Here is a 1589-nt window from a genome sequence, read left to right on the forward strand (position 1 = left end):
ATATTATACATGTTTCAATGCCATTCTCCCAAATCATCCCACCCTCTCCCTCTCCCACAGAGTCCAAAAGACTGTTCCATACATCTGTGTCTCTTTTGCTGTCTCACATACAGGGTTATCATTACCATCTTTCTAAATTCCATATATATATATATATATATATATATGAATTTAAATCAAAGAGTGCAAAAACCAGGCAATACATAAAAAGAACAAGTGCTTTTTCCACAATCTGATCAAGAAGCACAATTTCTGACTCTAATGCTTTGAGCACAGCCATTACCAGGACTACCTCAGCCCCAGGACAAATGGCCCTTTCATAGCTGCCACTCCAAAGAATCTTCTCAGAGCCCTCTTTACGTCTTTATTTCTCAGACTGTAGATGAAAGGGTTCAGCATGGGTGTGACCACAATGTATATCACCGAGGCTATTGCACTTGAATGTGAGCTGTGGGTAGCAGTAGAGCTAAGATACAATCCTAAACCCGTACAATAAAATAAGGAAGCAACAGAGAGATGAGATGCACAGGTGGAAAATGCTTTATACTTCCCCTCAGCTGATGAGATTCTACATATGGAGGAAACTATCCTAGAGTATGAGTAACATAGACCAGCCAGGGGGATGGCACTAAAGAGCCCAACTGCAAAATACATCACAGCGTTATTAAGAACAGCGTCAGAACAAGCAAGTCGGAGTACTTCTTTAAAGTCACAGAAAAAGTGGGGGATTTCCAAGACTGTACAGAAATACAGTCTCAGTACCAGCAAGCTTTGTACTAAGGAATTCAGGGCACTCATCATCCAGGATAGGAGCACCATCTGTCCACAGAGAATAGGGCTCATGATGACTGTGTAGTGCAGGGGGTCACAGATGGCTATGAAGCGGTCATAGGACATGACAGTTAGAATTAAGTTTTCCAGCTCTACAAACAGTATGTAAAAATGCATCTGGGTGATGCAGCCTTCATAGGAAATGTCTTTGCTCTGTGTCTGTATGTTCATTAGCATCTTTGGGATGGTGGTGGAGATGAAACAGATATCTACAAAGGACAGGTTGGAGAGGAAGAAGTACATGGGGGTGTGGAGGTGGGAGTCTGAGATGGTGGCAAAAATGATGAGCAGATTCCCAAACACAGTGATCAGGAACATGAAGAGGAAAAGTCGAAATATGAGAGGCTGCAGTTCTAGTTCCTCTGATAATCCTAGAAGAATAAATTGTGCCATTCCTGTATCATTTCCTTGTACCACGTGGTGGTGATCACTACTAGGGAAGAAAAATATAGCATGATTAATTTCTACATGTGTGCACATTAACATAACAAGATGCTATGAATTACAATATTAAATCATCTTTAAGTAATCTACTGTGTTATCTGTGATTAGAAATTCCTGTCTAACACTCAACCTTTTCCCCAACAGGTCATGATTATACAGTTTTAAAGCAAATGTCTTTCATATATTCTAGAAATTCATGTTGAGTATCAGCCATCTTCTAGGGGAAATGTGTGAGATGCTGAGAACAAAACTTTCAAAAATGCAATGATGAAGAAAGAATATGAGTTAGCAAATGAAAAATATGTATATGTGTC

The 1589-nt window shown here is 39.8% G+C and overlaps 1 protein-coding gene across 1 annotated transcript; it reads right to left on the bottom strand.

Moving 5' to 3' along the window:
• LOC102188036 (olfactory receptor 7A17-like) lies at positions 289 to 1224 on the bottom strand. The gene has a single exon (XM_005701828.3). The coding sequence runs from the start codon at positions 1222 to 1224 to the stop codon at positions 289 to 291; it is 936 nt and encodes a 311-aa protein (XP_005701885.3).

Source organism: Capra hircus, chromosome 7 (genome assembly GCF_001704415.2).
Source record: "Capra hircus breed San Clemente chromosome 7, ASM170441v1, whole genome shotgun sequence".
Lineage (NCBI taxonomy): Eukaryota > Metazoa > Chordata > Mammalia > Artiodactyla > Bovidae > Capra > Capra hircus.